Raw genomic sequence first — 18214 nt, 5'->3', positions numbered from 1 at the left:
AATAAACCATTTTAGCTGCCCTGGCCTTTTAGTGCCCTTCTCCAGGCTCTGGGTGTTGAGGTGCTCCATGCTGTTTTCTGTTGGCATTCACCTCGCTGCTCCCACGGTCCAGGACAAGGTTGTTTCCCAGATCAAAATGATGTTGGTTGCAGTGAGGGTTTTCTTCCCTCTTCCATTTAATAGTCCATCAGTGCACCCAGGTCTCCCATCATGCAACCCTCCAAACTCTTTGCTTCTTGTCAGTAGTTTTGTTTATATTTTTCTGTCTTTTTCCCACCCTCCAACAGCAATGTTACGGAGCACAGACCAGCAGTTAATCTCCTACCAAATGAAGTTTTGTCTGAAATGGCTACTGAGGAGGAAAATAAGGGAAGGATGAGCTACTGGAGCAGGAAGGCTGGCCTATGCTGTAACCCAGCTGTCCAGGATCTGTCTTTCAAAGACTTTTCCCCTTCTGACTTCCTTCTGACATCCACGTCACTGTTTATGGAGCTTTAGTCTGAGTTTTGTTCAAAGCCGTCAGCGCTATGTTACAAACTACAAATCAAATCCTGCATCCTTGAATGCTTTCTCACATATTGGGCATCCCTATTGACGTCAACAGATTTATGCCAAAGCAGAGAAGAGCAGTTTTTGCTGTTCAGTGTTGGTAGAAGTTTGACTAATGACTGCAGAGTCTGCAGAGGAAATCACTATGAGAATGAATGCTAGCAACAGAAACTTAGCAGCCTACATTTGCTAATTGGGGAAGTGGCTGAATCTGATTTTTCCAAAGTTTTTCTGTTGTCTACAGTGTCTTCTACTAGTGAAGAAGTTTTTGTTAAGCATGTGTTTTAATTGGGTGAAGGGCTTTGTAGTGCTTCAAAATTCCTCAGTCATGATTTGGTTTGATTTCATTTGATTTATATGAATTCTGCTGTGTGGTCTCTGTTTTAATTAGTGCATCTACTTTTTTTTCCACCTTCTACAGATAATTTCCAAGATCAGATGAAGCGGGAACTGGCATACAGAGAAGAAATGGTACAGCAGCTACAAATTGTAAGTTTGCCTTCTCTGCTAAAAATGTTACAAACTGTCGCTTTATGTTTTTTTAAATGCATTCCTCAAACTTTTCGTCCGTGAGCCATGCAGATGTACTATTACCGAGCTCATATTACCTTATACTTAGCAAGACGGAAGCATGCAATCCTCAGCTGGTTTAGAGTCTAATTACCTGGAGATTTACTTTCATACAGTAACCAGATGGGTCTTCATGTTTCAACTAAACGAAATGCGTTGACTTGACACCAAGAGGTGCTTCTTCAGAGAGAAATGTGAGGACTGAATCAGTAAACCTTAAGCAGTTAAATGTTTCTACCTTGTACGAGTTGCCGAGGGGTGCATTTTGACCCTCGGTAGGGAATCGGTGCGAGGCCAGCTTCTCACTGGCAAATAAACCTTGGCATGTGTCTTTTTCAAATTTCAGCCACTAGAAGAAGTGCTTAACTCAGCAGTAAAGGATCGAGTTGCCAAAACACAGTTCAGTGCAGGCACACATTGCTGTTTGGTCTGTTGCTTATTATTTTAAAATCAAGAGGGATTTTGTGTGTGTTAGTGCAATTCTAGATCATTGCATGCAACTGTGCTGTTTTGAAAACTTGACATACTTAATCCAGTACAAGAAAGGGGTGGAGTACGTGAAGCTGTTTCTTACTTGGATACTGCTTAGTATGGTTTTAAGAGCAGGGCATCGTAACGAATGGGAGGCTGTCAGCTAATGCTTGTTTTGCTAGTGCTTTTTCTGTGATCAGTCTGACATTCAACAGGGTCTTTTTCAGGCAGGCTTGCCAAATATCCCCACTTACCTGAATCAGCCCTGTGCTCAAGCATCTAAATTTTCCTTGTGCTTGTCACAGACCCTGGTGCGGAGAAGGCATTGTCCAGCCTTCTGGTAGCGTCATTTTCTAATTGATGGGTTAGGACATAAAAATAAAGCTGAAGGCCAGGATTGTCAAACTTGTGCACCTATGTTTGGAGGCATTTAGGAGTGGCCTTATTTTTAGAGCTGCCGAACATTCCTGCTTCGTGTTCCTGCTGACTTCAGAGATTTCAATGAGAGATGGAGGGTGCTTGAAGGAGATTGTTTATTCAAGTCCAGATCATCTTTGGAGATTTTTTGCTGCTGGTCTCCACTCTTTTCCTTTAACGGGTCCAGTTGTTACTGTGTTCCCCTTTGTCTCCTGATGCTAGGCAAGGAGTTTGGCTCGATCTGTGAATTGCATTGTCACAGAAGATGGTAATTAGGATGTCATCCTGAAAAGTACTTCCCCTGCTGCTTTGAACTTGAGGCAGGTGACCTGCCTGATTCCTGCTGTGAAGCACATTTAAGCACAAAGTTTGTGGGTCCCCTTCAGCCTTTATCTGTTGCATCAGCTGAACTTGGAGCTAAGTCAGTCTCCCTCCCAGGGAGAGAATGGATCATCTCTGCCATTCACTTTGTGGCCCAGTTGTGAAGTTCTTTCTGAAAGTGGGTATCCCAGACCTCCTGTGAGCCAGGTGTGGTGGTTTTTCTGATTTACAAGTGGAGAAATCACAAGATTCAGTGTAGTGTTTTTTCTCAGGCAAGGAAAGAAATACGATCATGTAATTCACACCCTTTTCACTTACTGATGCATGCTACAGAAAGACTAATAGTCACTTAATCATTAAACAGAGCTGGCTGAATGTACTTAGAGAGACTAGTTTCAACATTTAATGTACTGCACCAACAATTCAGGACCTCTTCACTCACTGTGGCTGCCTGAGTTTAATTATCATTAACAGAAATGTTGTCAAATGATCAGTAAGTCTTTATGCTCACATTTGGGTATCCCTCCGGATGTCGGTGAGGCAGGTTGTGTATCAGTGAGACCAATAAAAGGATGTTTGCATATGAAGAACTGAGAGACTGCTGCAAATAACCAGTGTGTTTGTTCAAGCTAGGTGCAGAAATCTTCAATGATGTTTTCCTTGATAACTGAAATGGAGTCAGCACTTTTGATGTCATAATCCCTGCAGTTACTTTAATTCCTTCATGTGAATATATTTTGTATGTTTATATCTGGAATTAAGATTAATGAGCTGAATGTGCTAACGATAGAACTCCTTTGGCCTTCTTGGGCTATGGCATGGATGAATTAAAACTTTTGGTGCAGAATACACAAAAAGCATGGTTACTTTTGATTTTTTTTTGTTTGTTTTTGTTTTGTTTTTAACAGGGGCAGGTTGTTTTGTTTTTATGTACATGGGACGCTGTACTATTGCTTTAACAGAGCTGCCCACACATAATTTTCTTGTTAACGTAGAAGTGCAAAGAGAAAAGGAGAAGTGTTTAATGCATACTTAAATCTTAATTTTACTTACAGCTTCATAGGTGTATACCTTTGTAGTATTAAACTCAAAGTTTACTGGTATAACTAGCCACAGAACTTGGCATGATTGCATTTTAAATTTTACAAACAATATAAATGCACAGAGTCAGCTTCTTTTGGCTCTTCTCACTGCCAAAGTATTATACAACTTGAATTAATCCTTCCTGAAGACTCGTGCATGATCATGAACGCATCTTTTGTAACAGTGGGTACCAGAGGCAGGTTTTGCTGTAACGATAGTTTCACTCACCCTGAACTGGAATTCTTCAGGCTGCATAACTGAGTAGTCAGACTTTAAAATAAGCCTTGGCGTGTTTGATGTGTCAGAAATGTCTGGAGTACTACAAGCTGACCCTAAGCATGAAAAAATTAACCAAATATAATTGTATTTGAAAACTTTCTAGTGTGAACGCCCATGTAACCTGACTGTTACACAGAAAAGGACTGCTTGAAGGTAGTGCTTCGTGCCCAGCCAGCACTGACCACGGAACGTAACGCTTTTTTCTCCCAGTTCTTGGGTGACATTGTGAAACTGCAATGCAGAAGGCGATGATAAATCGCCACGCGTGGAGGCCGGCCGCGCTGAGTGGGGTGGCAGCTCCGGGGGTGCTGGCATGGGCTCCGGGTGCCCTCTGCCGCTCCCCGGCGGTCACTGCACCCCCAGCGCCTGGGAGTGACCTGGGTTTAATATTCTTCATTAAAAGCCTCAGTTAAAGCAATGTTTAATCAATGGGCTTTTATTTTAATGCTCTGTCTGCTCCGGACTTTTAAAAAAAAATATTTTATGGCTTCCTGAAAGTCAGGAGTCAGGCTCAGATCACTGGGAAAATGGAGGGTGGGTCGTGTTCTGTTACAACCTCTGTGATGGATGTTGGCTTCTTTGGACATAACCTGGCTTGGTAGGTAGCTGGAGCAGTGGGATGTTGTGCGGCCATCAGCAATTTCTGTTGAGAAAGGAGTTGGTCAGAGTGTCTGGAGCAGCTACCAGGAAGTATCGCAACCTGTTTGTGCCAAGCTCTAGGCCAAGTGCCAGGAAGCAACCGATCGTCATATTTAATAAGAAAATGGATCTTAAATCACTGAATGCATTTTTCACTGCTTCCTCCTACAAAGTGCTGTCTCCCAAATTGGCTAAGTACAGCACGTGTACTTGGAGGTCATATTTTACTTTAGGCATGGATCGTCTGGCTGCTTTTATTAAGCTGGACAGAAAGGGCCACTGAGAAGAAATCGCTGCCCAGCAGGTTGGGGTAGATTCTAACATGCCACATGTGATATGGCCTCAGAAGAGCTCACCTGCCTTTAGAGTTCTGTGACCAGAATTCATCTGTCAAGACAGCCCAGCCATCCTAACAAAGCACTGAGTTAGCTCCTGCGTGAGACTCTGTATCTGTCTGATACCGTCTTCTGAGCAACCGTGTTGGTGGATCAAATCTAAAAAGCATGAACTTTCTTCCTAGCTGCCTGGTGGGAGAAAAAGATCAGAAGCAGCATTCCCAGCATGATGATTTTTATCCTTTTATGTTTTTGTGAACCCCTCTAAAACATTGCCACAGAGAAGTAGAGCACCAAGCAGCAAATTTAAGCTCCTGTAAACAGGCTAGCTTTTCTTAATGTCCTTTCAGGGGTCCCTTACAAGTAGTTTGTAGGTTCCCAGGAAGTGCTGACCACAGTTGTAACTTGTCCATCAGGAAAAGCTAAGGTGGTGTTCGTCACCCTGCCATTGTGGTTTAGATAACTAAGATCAGGTAGTGATCAATCCCACTAATTTTACATAGGGGTAGAAGACAGCAGGTCTTTGAGACATGTTAGAAACGTGAATTGCTCAGGCAGTCCCTTGTATTTCCAGCTCAAGTGGAAAGTGTTGGTTTGGTTGTGTTTGGTTTTGTTTTTTGTTTTTTTTTTTTTTAATTTATTTATACTCCCATGAACTGACTTCGCCCTCACTAGCCTAACTTTGAGCTGATAATAATGTTCAGAGCTCAGAACTGGATCCAGTTGGAAGTCCTCTCATGTTTGATGGCCTTCTACTCTTAGTGCTGCTTTGAATCCACTGTGTTCTTCAGAGGCAGACAATAAAATAAATTGAGAACTATCTACCTGCAAAACTGGTTTCTATCTCTGCATCATCTTTCACCCTGATCTTTAAAGATTCATACAGAGTGTTTAAAAGAACTAAAAATCTACCATGTGGTAATGTTGGTAGATCTTCAGAGGTATGAGATCATGTTCCTCTGGGTCCTTCTGTAATTAAGAAAAGCACCAGTAGGTTTAATTCCTATTTTAGGTTGTATATGGAATGTAGGTGCTTTGTACAACTAATGTATTCATTATACAAACAAGGAATACCCGCATTTTTATGTGTGGAGACCTTGGTCGCTGCATGCCTGTCACTCCATATTCAAAAAGTGGAAATAGGAAATAGCAGTGCTTTATTGGGATTTCTGTTTTGGTCCTCTGCTTAAAGTGGTCCAGCTAGATTGATTGACCTTGACAAGAATGTTAGAGGCAAACGTTGGTTCAGCAGCTTTTGGATTTCTTGAGCTGCATCTTGTGCTGAAGTGCCTGTCCACTGACACCCAAATAATAACAGGTAAAAGAGCATTTCTGGAACTCTGTGTTTACTGTGTCTTGCAGACTCCAAAGCAGATTTCATTACTTTGCCCCCGCTCCCAAAACAGAGAGATGTTTATATTTTTTCTCATTAATTTCTTATTCTGTGCTTTAGCAGTTGGGATGATACTGCAGGTCTGTTTCTATATGTTCTCTTATCTTAATTTGATTTTTTGGTGGAATTCCCCTCCAGATTTAGTGGCACAAATTGGGAATATGTCCTTTTGATGCCAAAGGTAGTGTACATATCCCTGACTGTGTACAGAAAAGTGAGCTGACAAGTACTATTTTCAGCAGGATTTTGTTTGCCACTGTCTGCTTTTTTAAGACAGGTGAGCGAAACTTGTATCTTGACAATGCATTTGGGTGTTCCTCGGGTTAATAGGATGGAGCTGCGCTTCTTTCTCCAGTAAATTCAAATGTTAAAGAAAAAGCATGCCTTGTAGAATTACTAGTTATTAAAAACAGAAGTAAAAGCTTGCTTTCCTTTAGAATCTACAGAAATTCTGATCAAATATGGATGCATATGTACTAGAGAGCCACAAGCCAGCCTCTGCTATTGCCTGTGTGGAAAATCCTTTTTCTATGGTATTAGTGTTTTCCACTACTTAAAAATGCATAGGATTGAGACTGTGTGCTCCAGCTGTGACTCTCTGTTGCCTTGCATCCTGTGCAGAGCGGTACGCTGTCCTGAGCACATGCCAATACCCACCCGGGAGGAAAGAGTCTCTGAACTCAGCCCACACAGCTATAAATACTTTCACAGGGCAATAGTGGAAACTCATGCTCTAAGACATGCCGTTGGCACTTAGATTCCTCCTCCAGCTGTCAAAGGCTCAGTGCATGCTTTTTCTTCTGCTTAATCCCACGCATTGTTCTATCCAGAAGCGCCATGTGTGCAGAGACTGTAGTTTTCCAGTGGCAATTCAGCTGCACATCTCTCTCCTTTTCTGCATAAATATGCTTTGCATTTGGAAGGGCTGTGTTGGCTGGACAGTGTTCTGACTGAGGTCTCAAGTGTGCTCTCTGGAAATGAGAATTGTTTAACTAAGTGCCTGAGAGTAGTGTTTTGGGGTACTGAAGATCCCTTCTTCAAGCAACAGAAGTCAGGGTGATGTGTCATTGTGTACCCACCTAGAGATGGGATGCAAAGGTGAAATCTTCAAAAGAGGATCATGTACAGAAGCTGCTTTGATGGCCAAGTGTTGCAGGGATCAGACATGCGCTTTAGAAATGAATCCTCAATCCTGTCTGCTTATCTGTGCTTTGGTTTGTGCTATGGAGCAGACTTGGAGCTTGCAAACTGGATTCCTTCCAGATGAAGCAAACGGGAATGTGTTCCAGAAGTGCACACAGGAGTGTGCTGTAGCTCTTAATGGGTGAGCAGTACCTGGGACCAGACTAGACCTAGCCTGAAGAAAAAAAACCCAACAGAAATGCAGTATGGACACTGGGTCTTTCTCCTGCACCCTGCAGATCTGCTCCTGTTGTGATGTATTTCCTATTAATGTGGACTTAGTCATAAGAAACCGATTGCTTGCTACTTAAAACCGAACTATCTGAACTTCTGTTATTGCTGGCAGGAGCGTACACCCTTTGATAAGGGCCACACATGGGATCTTCATGCCCATTTGTGTGCTGATCCTATCTTCATCACAACAGTCACCATGGATGCACAAAAGGGGACTGTATTGTCATGAAGAGCCCTTAATACTGTTCCACCGCAGCACCAGAGTTACCAAATGTTCTTCCAGTAACAAAAGTAGAAGATGACATTGTAGGTGATTTAACTCATTAAGAAAGTAGTCATTTCCCTATTGAACACCCACCTCTCCCAGTTTCATTTATTACCAGGAGGATGGATAAACCAACACACATTGAACAGACACTGATGTGCCAAATATAGCAGAGAAGTGGATTAAGAACAGTTAATTTCTGACAGAATGTACCCCTTTGTATTATCTAGGTCAGTACGGCTTGGGAGATGTCCTACATAATTGGCGGCCATGCAAACTGATGTTGCCTGTTGGCCCTTGTGAGTGGGAGAGAGGAAGAAAGCAGTTGGTGAAGCATCATGGGTCTCAGCTGAAATGTGCTTATTCAGGCAGGTTGTTTGTAGCTCCCTTTTGAATCTAAACCATGGAAATGGGTGATCAGGTAAACAGTTTCTTTGCATACTGCTCTCTGCTACAGTTTGGAGAGTTTTCCAGCCTTTGCAAAGACCATGCCCTGGAAGGCAGCTCTGTTCGAGGACCTGGTGAAGGGGAGAGCTCTGGTTTTTTTGTGGGGGACCTGGTAGCAAGCTTCCTGATAGCTTTTAGCTTCTGTCAAGGGTAAGAGTTTATAAGAGTAGTCAGGCAAAACACCTGGATCCTGGGTCTTTTCGGGTCATCGGTAGTTTGATCCTCTCAGTTCATGTACACACATTCCCCTTTTCCGAGGTCTATGTAGTGGGGGAAGCAGCATGCCCCTGTGAAAGGCTTCTGCTTTCATTGAGCCAGACAGCTCATCTCTGCAGACAGTGCTGCTTTCTGGTGCTGCTGCTTTCCATCAGATTGTCCCGAGACATGAAAGGGTTAGCTCCTGAGCTGCAGATGCCCCTTTCTTTCCTCTCATCCTGAGCCTTCCCTGCTCTTTGCCTTGTTAAGGAAGGCGGGGATGGAGAGATGACACCGCAGATACTGCGCTTCACACCGGCCCAGAGACACACTGAGCACAACTCACAGAAACATCCTCACATACTGTGGGCATAATGTAATTAAAACCAAAACAGGGATGGACAAGAACGCATGTTAGGTATATAGTCAGTGGATATGGATGCAAATTCACATGCTTCTAGTATGTTATTAGGTGTGTGGAGCAGGTTGCTTGAACTCTGTGCATTTGCCTGTCTGTTCCTTTTGCTGTTTGCGCAGCTTAAGGCCTTGCTCCTGACTTCAGCCCAGCCTATTTTTCGGCTTGCAGTAACATATTTGATGTTATTTGTGAATATATTCTGGAGTGCCTGACAGCAGAAGCAGGTCACCTCGGTGTGCAGCAGCGCCTAGGAGCGTAGGGACATAGATTTTCTGATCCCAACCTGAATTCCTCCAAGAGTCCCTCCAAGAGGCAGCATCAAAGAATAGTGAATTTGTAGTCACTTGGATTCCCAGCTACGGAGAAATCTCAGAACAATTTAGTTTTGTTGCATTCTAAAGGCCCAGCATTGAAAAAGAGCAGCCCTGTACTGTATTCCCAGTAGCCAGTGAGCACATCATCCCACTTTGTTTCTAAATATAACTATGTTCCCTGATATGCCTATGTTCTCTGTTTTTCTTTAATTATTTGTTCCACTTCAGTGGCTTCGCTCAGATTGGTGCAAGTCAGAGATAACTATTATGAATTTCCTAATTATGGTGATATAAATATATGAAGTTGAATACTCCCAACCTGCTGTATTTCGGCTGTGCGGAGATCAGTGTGTTGCCTGCTCTGTTACAGACAGCTGATGTTTGTCATCTCACAGGTAGCAGAATGGGTGGTGGCTTTACTTTTTGTCAGCAACTGATAGAAACAAAACATTGGAAGACATCCTTTACATTGGATTTTAAGATCCTTCTGTTGTTTTTATTTCTGCTTCAACATTCTTGTAGTTTTGTAAAGAGTTCAATCCTTTAATTTAAGGCACTGTTTCCTGAGATGATATAGGGAGGCAAACAAAACCTTTCATTTGCAGGGACTCCAGCTTAGACGTTTTGTTAGCCAAACCTTGGCTTAAAGCAGTGGCTTTGTTTCTGTGTCATTGCAGATTCCCTATGCAGCAAGCTTGATCAGGAAAGAAAAGCTCGGTGCACACCTCAGCAAAAGCTAAAGGTGAGCTTGTGAAAGAAGAGACTTGATTCTGCCTGACCTGGCCGACGGGTTTTTCTTTGCAGCATTGCAGGAGTTAAGAGAATCATTCTGTTGCTTGATGTTACTGATTCCGGTCTAAAAGCTCTGTCTGTGGAGGTGGTGTGCTACAGTCTAGAGCTCATAACTGACACGTCACAGGAATTACGAGGCTTCACAGGGGTAGGCCATAGTGTTGAGAGTTGACCGTTGGGTGAATCCAAGCCTAATCACCTGAGCATGTGCTTCTACTCTCTGGCACTGGAAAGTGGCGTCAAGGTCAGGTATCTTCAGTGGCAGGAGGGAAATACCTTGGCATTCACAATGCAGTAAAAGTTCACGCATGGGCAGGTAGGGATGGATTTTTCTGCCCATAACGGAGCTTCTTCAGCTTCAGGAGACAGCAGTGTATTTTGGGAGCTTTACAGAACTACATCGACACTATCTTCTGTAGTTCAGTCTCCTGCAGATGGCAATTACCCTTCTGCCCCTGTGCAGGGTCTTCCTAGACCCAGCACTGCATTTTTCAGGAGTGTTTTTTAGAAGCATTCAGTTAGAAGAAACACTGTCTCCATCATCAATGGCTTGGGAGATTCCAGTTTCATGTGCTAAAGCCTTAACATTTAAACAACATTCTCTTTTTTTTCTGGTAAAATGAGAAGATTAGAGCTTGGAGACAGAGAGGCAAAAAGCCGGTAGCCCTGCTACTGTATTACGCTATGAAATCTGGCTTGTGGATTCACTGAAAAAAATCCCTGAGGTGGAGTAGATGGATTAGAAAAACAAGAGCTATTCATACGTAGAGATCTCAGTAATGCACAAAGGAGAGGTATTCAAGAGAAAGTCTGGGGCATCTGAGAAGGGTTTGATGGTATAGATGATGGAGGTTTGCCTGAGCTATGGAAGAAGCAGGTACTTAAAAACTTTAGGAGTAAGTATAGATTAACCAGATAACCAGTGTCTGTGGCCTTGAGCTCCACCCACTGAGATAAGGAGATTAATCTAAGCATCAAGTTGGTCTCTTTTGCATACTTTCTTACTGACTGCCAGCATTTTCCAGTTGAGTCTACATTAATCTGAGCACTGTTTTAAAATAACTTCAGTGATATTAATATCCTGAATAAAACAGTATGCCTCCTCAGATGAGAAGCAGCGGGTTCTGCCCTGAGCGCCTTGTCCAAAGCACTGATCTACAATAAAAGTCTGCCCGAGGATGGCAGCATCAGATGAACAGCACCGTTTGTTCCCAGCATCAGGTTTTCATCAGCTGACAATCCCTGCAAGGAAGGTGCTGGCATCACAGCTACGAGCATTTCCTGCTTCTTTGCTGAGAGTGTGAAGGATGGATGTGTTTCTCATGCTGTTTTTGTTTCCAGTGGCACACCATCCCTGCAGACAACAGGGATTTCTCTAAGTAGGCCCTAGTGCTTTTGAAAGATTAGTTGTTACTTAACTGCTAAGCTAAATCAGTCAAGCAGAGAATCGCAACTATATTGTTCAGGAGCAATTTCAGATACTCAATGTGCCAAGCAGAAAAGAGTTGCCTCAAGAAGAAATGTGTGTGCACATACCTAGCCACACAGTACACCAAGGGGGTGAAGACCCTGTGTTGTTGCAAAGCAACCACGCAATTAATGCTCTGTGTTTCTCGGCTACCCTTGTTGGGCTTCGTGTTCCTTTCCACAGCAGGTCTTGTTGTGTTTAGTCATACTTCAGCCAGTTACAATTTGCACTTCATCTTCAATGAGAGTATTTCCACATGACTCTACAGATACTAACTAGCAAAGTCTCAGAGGATGCTGGTGGAGCAGGTGACTTATATGTATCCCTTTTTCAAGGACTGTAAATAAATATTGTAATTCTGTGAGTTAAGAAATCTCAAACTTGGGCTTAGTATTGGTAACATTTTGTCTTTTTTTTTATTCCCAGAAGCACAGGATCTTTTGCAGCTGTTACCTTGTAAGTTGCAACCCACCACTCAGAAACCTGACTTGTGTAAAGACTGAGAAAATGGAAGGGCTTGGGAATTTAAAGAACAAACAAATCAGGTTCCTCTGAACCCAAGGACAAGTGACCTCAAAGCATCATGGACAACCATGTAAAATAGAATGTAGCAGCCATTTATTAGTAAAAACAAAACAACAAAAAAAAAAATCAAAAAATGCCTGTCCTGGATCTTTTTTGGTGGTACCAAAGTTTAAGTCTTTGTGTTTTTAGAAGGACTACTGAACTTGATAGAGAAAATGCTTTCGATGAATCGTACAGATAAGCTGTGAGAGGAACTGTGGATCCTTTCAGCGCCACAAACACTGACAACATCTGCCAGTTCATCTTTTGCTTTTGAATAGTGATTGTTTTATGGAAAGAAATGCGCGTCTTACCAGATGGGCCAGAACCACATTTGGATGGATGGATGGGTGGATGGATGGATGGATGGATGGAGCAGCGTTAGCCATACACAGTGCTTTTTAAAAGCAGACTGGAAATTGTCACACCCCTCTCCCTCGGCCCTTTCCTCCTCTGGTATTTTGCCTGCTGTATGAATTACGATTGTACTCCTCTGGAAATATTTTACAATTTAATATTGAGTGTAATTAAGAATATAATCACTGTTATCAAAAAAGGTATTTAACTCTGTTGTAGTTTCTTTATCATTCATGTGGATAAAAAGTCTATAATAAAAAAAAGAAAACTATGAGATAATAGTTGAGCTTCCCTGTAATTTAATACTATGCTTCTTCCACTAAAGAAAAGAACTGGGAAATTTATCCCCAATAATACCTTTTTAGAAGTATTTTAATTCACAAATAACGTGTTGAAGTATTTCATGGCAGAAATCCTCTGCCTCTGGTTATTTAGAAAATGTTTGGAAGTACCTTTAGTGGAATTTCAGGAAGTGCCTTGTGGACCCACAGAAATAAAGGGAGACATGCCAAAGTCAGTTGACTTCCGAAGACCGCAGCCGTAGTCTTCCAGGTCTTTTCCCGATGATGTGCAACAGCCCGATTGCCAGGGCTTTCCTGAGTGAAATTCATCTTCATGCAAAAGGTCTCAGTCCCAAGCACGGTGTCACCCCTGAGCATACGACTGTGTAGAAGACCGTCCACACCAATACAGCACCACCAGCATCTGAAAGCGGTTTCAGCCACTCCCGGCATTTGGATGCGTCGCGAAGTTGCTCTTTCAATATTCCCCTCGTTCCCAACAAATCCTCGGGAGATTAAACCAGCTGGCTTTACGGTTCCTTGGTGCAGCCTGACAGATCTGGAAGGCAGGGGAGGAAGGGCACAGCCTGTTTTCGTGCCCTTCCCTGCGTAGTTTGCTCCTGTAGTAGGTGAGCTGACAAGACTCAAACACAAGACTTGCTGAACTGGCAGCATTATGGCTTTTGTAGCGTGGAAAAAAGCAATGAAAGCGCCAGAAAAGCTGGACCAGGTCAGACCAAAAGTTCATCTGTGCTACTACCCTGTTCCCAATAGTAGATGAAATCAGATACCTTGTAAAAGCACGTAAGCAGTTAGAGAGACGTTCCCAGAATATTGTTTTAGCATCTTAATGATTTACGGCTCATGGGTTTTCTGATCTAGACATGATGTCTTGTTTTTAATAACCCTCAATGGATTTTTATTTCCATGAAATCGTCCAGTGACTTTTTAAAACCTAGGCACACTTTTAGCAGCTTACAGCATCCTATGGCAATAAGCTCCACAGCTTAAATACAGGTTGTGAGTTAAAAAACCAACAGCTTCTGCTGTTTGGAGCTGCTGCCTGTTAGCCTCATTTTATGCCCTGGGCTTTTTGTACCAGGTGAGACCAGCTGCTGATTGACTACTGGCAATCCCTGTCCACCTTCTCCATGCCAGTTGTGATTTCATAGGCATCTATTAAGCCTTTCTGGTTGTCTTTTTTCCAGGTTGAAGAGTCGTAGCCGTCCCTCCAACAGAAGCAGTCCCACAGCTTTGTAGGCTTCCTGTGCCTTTTCCAGATCAGCTATATCCTTTTTGAGGTGGAGAATTAGCTGCATAGACTATTCAGGGTACAGGATACTATATAGATTATAGTACGGAGTGACATCATGATATTTTCGGTGATGAATGAACTCGACTGTAGTGTGGTGGTAAAATGTCTCACCACTATAGATCAAAAATTTTGCCCAGACATAAAGTAATCCCGTTGCTCAATAAGAAATCACTGCTCTAATGGCTTCTGAGTGCCAGAGCTCCTGGATGTGGTCAGGCGTGCAGAGTAACCCGTTGTCCCTCACCATTTGAGAACCAGCCTGTTCAGGCCTGGGAGCAGACACGAAGGATCTACAGCAGATTTATTTGTTTTCTACTCCCTGCTCAGCAGCGTTCAGACCATCATGTTCCCCAGTGACTTTCCACAGCAAGTAAGTAGTACATCTGTATGTTGTTAAGTTGTGAAACTGTGTATTAAATGCATACATGACAGAATGGGTATGCAACAAATAGGTTTCAAATTGAACATTCAAATTTGAAATGTCCAGTTTGCACTTGGTTCATTACGCTAAACTCCCCAGTCAGGAAATGGAAACACCACTTGTCTGGTTTGTAACTGATTTAGAGACCATAAGTGCAAATATTAAGATGGAATGTATGTTTCAGAATTAAGCATGAATGGTGTGTTTTGAATTAAAAAATCATCTCTCACACTGATAAAGCTCAAGAATGTGATCCTAGAAAACAAACACAGAGCAGCCACCGCCTAAACAAATCTACTTCAGTAAACACCCAAGGAAGCATCTTATCGCCGGTTGCTTTTTGTTTGCTTTCCTCTTGTGCCAAAGTTTGTACACATTAAATTGATGAGGATCCCATTAAAACCTTGTGTTTCACAGACTCAACCCTCAACATTTCCACCAGCTGGCGTCATAAAGAAAAGAAAAAAAAGGATACTGGATGATTTACCCAGTAGTTGATACGGTTGTATGTGTGGTATACATATGTTAAGGCGGTGTCTTTACTAACGTTCCCCTGGACTTGAACTCACCTGTATAGTTAAATTGTTGCAGTGGCCCCTGGCAGGGTTGTGTTTGAGCCCACTGATGTCCTGGGGAGCAGTTCCCGGCATGGATGGCGAGTCAACCCAGACCCCGCAGCTCTTCCCGCTGGCAGCCTGGATGTGGCCACCCCGAGCCGAAAGGTAAGGGTTTTGTGGTGTGGGTGCAGAATGGCAAAAACCACAGCACGGGCTACACGCTGAGCTGTGATTGGAATTTTCCTGGGTGCTTGAATGAACAATAAATAGATTCAAAAAGCTCATTAGCGATTGACAGTCCTTTTTTTTTTCCCCACAGAGCTGGGTTTCCGTGAACTGCCCACAACATCTCCAAACTGAGTTCTGTCCTTCAGACGTGGTGGTGCCTCTCCAGGACTTAGGACTGAACCTCATTTGCTTCTGAGATACTTCAGCACAGTTATTTATGTTGATGAAGAAGTACACCAAGCAAAAGCTTGAAGGTATGTGCTTTCCCTTACTCGAGAGCATGGGAACAGACCTTCTCTCTGGACCGTACTTTTAGGTGCCTTCAAACCATCTCCCTCAAAGACCGTTTTTACCTTTGGTTGACCTTGTTCTGAAATGGCAGGTGAAATCCAGTGAATCGTGAACAAGTTATTTGAAGCAGACAGCATATCTGAGCATTTACTGCTCTTGAGATCGATCATATTGATGAATAAATGCCTTGATTATTACTAAAAAGCTATCTCCTCACACATAGGCGAATTAAAGGCATTACAGTGAAGAGTTGGAAGTTTTGTCTGAACTGGGTATGGCAAGCAGGATAAGGCCCTGCTAATTAATAGTAAATAAAATCTCTGTGGTTTTTTTGTACTACTGATCAACTCTTGACTGTTCTTGTGTCTTTTGTCTTCTGTGAGGCATTAAAGTTCAGATTTCCTCAAAATTTATTCTTCCTTTCCCATAATTTTTATGTAAAACTTGAAGGCAGTTGTACCAAAACTTTTGTATAAATTTTGCAGTGTACAAAAAAGTAGCACCTTCCCAGCAAACCTGTATTTTTTAGGCTATAGCAACAAGGAATTAACAAAAACAAAGCCTAGCATTTGCTCTGACCCTCTTAGATAACCACTTTTACCCCACTGGCTTTCAGAATCACTCTGCTTAAGCAAAACAGTTGGGAGAGCTGCTGTAGGACATCTTACTATTTTCCTATCATCTTCTGTAGCTTTTTTCCTCTAAGGCGTTTGTCCATGGCGTTTATGCCCAGATGAGCATGGCAGGGAGGCTGGAGCTAGATGATCTTTAAGGTCCCTTCCAACCCAACCCATTCTATGATTCTAACTGTATTTTGAAACAATTTTACTCAACTGGCTTGGATTATTCAGTACATTTTTGAGAGGGCTCTTTTTCACTACAGTAGGATTATCCTCGATACATATGCTGATACGAAGTGTTTCATCTCCAAACTACTGGTCAAGTATTCACTGATAAATCGCAGAGCAGGTAAATAACCTACAGTCGTACTAAGGAGCTCAGGCCCTGCATATGCCTCAGATTCTTGTGCCCTGTGGCATGTGTCTCTGCGGCCACGTGCACACCTGGCTGGTTGCCCTGGTCTCACTGGGTTTATTTTATCTATGCTGGCAGTTTGCAGTGGTGGACTGCACCCAATCCACGTGAGATAAGGTGTTCCTGCAGGAAAAGAGCTGCCTCCTCCACTGCAGCTCCCCACTCTGATCTCCAGCTTCTCCACAAAACTGAGTTTGGAGTGAGGCAGATACTGGGATAAAAAAGAAAGAAAAATTAAGATGTTATAGATCCCCTTCAGGAATATTCAAAGCATCCCACTGCTTTTTCCTTAATGTCTCTGAAAGTTCAATGAAAGTCAATTTCCATTCACAAGAGAAGTTTGCAGAGAAGAACGTGTCCCAGACACGTCCATCATGTCTTCACGCCGGGCACGTACAAGGGATGGAGATCTACCATGTAGGTGTTCAGTGGCTTGCAAGAGTAAGGTGTGCTGTGTATTTAACATCTTTTCCCCTCGGGGCATGGTCTGAATACCACAGAATTCAGTAAAGAGACTCCCATTGACTTTGGTGAGCTTCAGATCAGACTCAAAATCACAAATGGGTTGCACAAAGCAATTTAGGTTTTGGTTTGAACTTTCCATTTGTTTGATAAAGAAGGAAAGCACTGGCATCTGCCCGAATATAAAGTCCTCCCTTCCCAGGAAGTCTTTTGTGGCATGTAGAACATGGAAGCAGTTTTTAACATCATGCTTGCTCTGGCTCAAAGCCAAATAAAAGGCCAGTGATGCCCTGGAGAAGGGAGAAGAGGTACTTATATACCGAGTGTCCTCCTCTATGGATGGTGCAGAACAGATAATTGATGTGTGGTTTAACCAAGAACATACCTGCATGTATCTGCAGGCCTGCTCTCCAATGTTCACCTCTCCGTAAAATCTGTTTAATGTAGTTCATTCACTGGTTTCTTATGCCATAGAGAAGAATTCACAGCCATGGTCATTATCTAAATGTGCTCAGTGATTTGGACTGTGGACATCTGAAACCCTGCCAAACAATCTCCAGGGGATTTGGAGAGGTGCTTTGGTCCTGTTTGATACTAGCAGTGAGGCAAGAGGAGCTGAAATTGTTCTGCAGCTATTTATCTAGGCACAGCAGAAAAATGCGTCAATCTCTATTGTTAATTTTTAAATACCTGCCAATCTGGAGTATATTAATGTATTCTGTGTGAATGTATTAACAAAAAAGGAGTCTCCACCCTAGAGCACCACTCCTTCTCTGATCACAAAGCGCAGGTAATCGCATTTTTTCACAAGATAACTCAAGTGCAGTTGCCAGCTCAGCTCCAGTCTGGCAGTAAGTGACTAGGGGCTTTTGCAGACCAAACCAAGGTCCAGGTCTGTGGAGATGTGACTTCCCTAAGGGAGGTATGGGAAGAGGTGGGTGCTGCAGAGCGAGATTGAGGATACCCTCTTCCCCGTGGCGCAGTGAAGAACAGCTAAGCCAGGCTGCAAGAAACACCAAAATGAAGCCTGTTTGAAACCCAACCCTCAACTGGCCATCACCAATTAACAGCTCAACAACAGCTCCTTAAAATCCTACCTCCTTCCTTTCAGTGTGAAAAGTCAGGTCGGTCTGTGTAACACTAAAAAAGCAAGGACGGGGCTCAGACTTACCATGGTCCCGTAGTCGCTCCTTGGCCAGGAGCCACCTCAGCTGGTGGGGTTCCCTTGCCCGGAGAGGACCCGAACCACGGGGCTGCCTGCCCTCTCCACCCAGCCTGCTGGAGGAGACCCAAAGGCACCGCTCTCGCGACATGGCATGTTTCTGCAGTGA

General features: G+C 43.1%; 1 protein-coding gene across 2 annotated transcripts in view; it reads left to right on the top strand.

Moving 5' to 3' along the window:
• Nucleotides 1–12564, top strand: part of SKOR2 (SKI family transcriptional corepressor 2) — a 34878-nt gene extending 22314 nt beyond the window's left edge. For both annotated transcript variants that reach the window (XM_030005754.1, XM_030005755.1), the window contains exons 7-9: nucleotides 971–1038; nucleotides 9790–9854; nucleotides 11799–12564. In XM_030005754.1, the coding sequence (XP_029861614.1) occupies nucleotides 971–1038; nucleotides 9790–9852 (131 nt within the window). In that variant the 3' untranslated portion in view covers nucleotides 9853–9854; nucleotides 11799–12564. The remainder of the gene's footprint in view (nucleotides 1–970; nucleotides 1039–9789; nucleotides 9855–11798) is intronic.
• Nucleotides 12565–18214: the final 5650 nt, after the last annotated feature.

The sequence above is a fragment of the Aquila chrysaetos genome, chromosome Z, assembly GCF_900496995.4.
Source record: "Aquila chrysaetos chrysaetos chromosome Z, bAquChr1.4, whole genome shotgun sequence".
Lineage (NCBI taxonomy): Eukaryota > Metazoa > Chordata > Aves > Accipitriformes > Accipitridae > Aquila > Aquila chrysaetos.
The sequence above is the reverse complement of the archived record's forward strand: the minus strand, read 5'-3'. Positions and strand labels throughout refer to the sequence as shown.